A 2,202-nucleotide genomic window follows, 5' to 3' on the forward strand; every position below is an offset into this window, starting at 1 on the left:
AGGACTAACCTTCAGGTAACCAGTTAACCAAATGGTTAGGCAGCATGGAGAGGGCTCTGTTGATGCTCTGAGCATCATAGACAAATGCAAGGATCTGACATCTCTGCAGTTTTCAAAATGAGCTATGACAGGGTCTGGGGACCAGTGGAGGTCCCAGGACTGCCATCCCAAAGCTCACGGGTTCTTGCTTATTAATGGTGGATCCAGGATGGTCACATCTCTGACCCCTAAATCTTCCTCACTGTCTCTCTGACTCCTCTCTGTCACATCGCTCAGGGACTGCCTCCATCTACTCTGAGGTCTCTATGAGCTGGAGCCCACCGACCCTGGAGATAGTTCTGATGGAATGACAGGCAAGGGACAGTCAGGAATGGAAGGCTGTGAATTCTTGAGGGAACTTTTAGATTCTTCCAAATGAATGGTGTAGGGGGGATAGCTCAGCAGATGAAGACCCTCGCTGCCAAGCCTGATGAACTATATTCAGCCAAAAGAACATTTGCATGTCCATGATAGCATGAGCATGCACACACATACAATTATAATGGCAGATTTCTGTCAGCAACAACAGCAACAGTGTTCAGATAAACTGGCTCTTACCAGTTTCTCCCCTGAGGCTAGCAAGCCTGGGTCCTAGGGACCACTGCAGGCTTAACAAGCCTGTGGCCTTGGGGGAGGAGGGTCTTTCTTTGTACCTCAGTTTTCAGCTACTACAACAGGCAATCTCAAACTTCCTAATCCTGTGGACCTTTAATACAGTTCTTCATGTTTTTGTGAACTCAGTGATAAAGAGATTTCATTGCTGCTTCATAATTGTAATTTTGCTACTATTATGAATCATAATGTAAATATCTGATATGAGACTCTGGTAGGGCGCTTGACCCACAGGATGAGAACCTCTCTACTGAAGGAAGCTGTTTCTTGTGTCCTCTCCAACTCTGGAGCCTTGCGACTCAGGAAGGATGAAACCACATGGAAGGGGAAGCTCACCTTTAGACACCACCAGGAGGATAGTTCTGAGAAAAACTGACGTGTTATTTGCAACGATCCCACAGCGATAGAAGCCCGAGTCATCTATCTTGAGATCAGTCATGGTGACAGTGAAGGAGTTGAACTGAGAAGACTGCTGGATGGAGAATCTTAGCTTCTTGTCACCTGTGCTGACACTCGTCACGGAGGGGTGACAAAGGGATTCTATTTGCTTACACCAGATCTTCTCATTGTAGCGGTAGAGGGGATCATACCAGCACGTCACAGAAACAGTCTCGCCCTCCTGTGCTGGATAAAACTCCAGGTCCTCAGCCCAGGAGCCTGGGAATACATGCTTCATGTCAGAGAGCCCCCGTCCTCTGCAGCAGCCGGAGGAAATGGGTTCCCTTCACAGGGAGAGACCCTCTGTGAGTCTATGCTCAGAACTTGCTTACAGCCAGCAGTGGCCACAACGCCCCACCCCCCCAAATGTCCTCTGCCCTCCCAACTCAGGGCCTGATTGTGCACACCTCCTGCCTCCTGCCCTCTCCTCAACCTGGTCCCTTCCCTCTGTCCTTGTCCCCTGTCCTCACCTGAGGCCAGGAGCAGCAGCAGCACTGGGGAGAGCAGGGATGTGGGGTCCCAGGCCATCACTGAGTCCTCCTGAGCTGGGATGGGGAGCAAGAAAGGAGGGACGCTTTGAAGAGAGGAGAGCCCTCCTGGGCAGGATTCAGGAGCCACCACAGTCAGTCCTGTGTGAGCTGCTGAGGAAGGCAGAAACCTCTGTGGGTGAGAGAGAAGCTGGGCAAGGCCTGTGTGGTCCTGTGGATCCTCCAGCTACAGGGCTTCGAGTCTAGGCCCCTGCTCTGAACTAGATGAAGGCTCTCAGAGACTCTGAGCTCCTGCCTCACAAGGCCAGGGCTGAGGAGGCTGTGACTGCCCAGGAGGAAAGTGGAGTAAGAGGATGCTCATTTCTCCTCCCCGCCAGTTCCCCCACTTCCTCTTTAGCTTAAAGTCACTGTTCTCCACCCAAGATGCAACCACTGATAGTAGGTGACAGAATCAGAGGCCCTTTGGAGACCTGGCTAGAACTCCAAGCCTGGCTTGCCCTTGGGTCAGACCCTTCCTACCAGCCCACCTGCCCCGTGTGGAGCAGAGGCCATGGGAGGAAAGGAGATGGGCAGTTATTCCCAGGAATGGAGGAGCAAGGGGGCAGCAGGAGCCTGGTCAGGGTTG

General features: G+C 52.1%; 1 protein-coding gene across 4 annotated transcripts in view; it reads right to left on the bottom strand.

Annotated features, from left to right (window-relative positions):
- Window positions 1–1,861, bottom strand: part of LOC110335870 (triggering receptor expressed on myeloid cells 1-like) — a 48,465-nt gene extending 46,604 nt beyond the window's left edge. The window contains exons 1-2 of one of the 4 annotated variants that reach the window (XM_021218262.1): window positions 1,560–1,861; window positions 988–1,308 (exon numbers count right to left, since the gene is read on the bottom strand). In XM_021218262.1, the coding sequence (XP_021073921.1) occupies window positions 988–1,308; window positions 1,560–1,617 (379 nt within the window). In that variant the 5' untranslated portion in view covers window positions 1,618–1,861. The remainder of the gene's footprint in view (window positions 1–987; window positions 1,309–1,559) is intronic. The other 3 variants (XM_021218260.1, XM_021218263.1, XM_021218261.1) reach the window with 3 other exon arrangements.
- Between the last annotated feature and the right edge of the window lie 341 nt (window positions 1,862–2,202).

The sequence above is a fragment of the Mus pahari genome, chromosome 18 (genome assembly GCF_900095145.1).
Source record: "Mus pahari chromosome 18, PAHARI_EIJ_v1.1, whole genome shotgun sequence".
Classification (NCBI taxonomy): domain Eukaryota; kingdom Metazoa; phylum Chordata; class Mammalia; order Rodentia; family Muridae; genus Mus; species Mus pahari.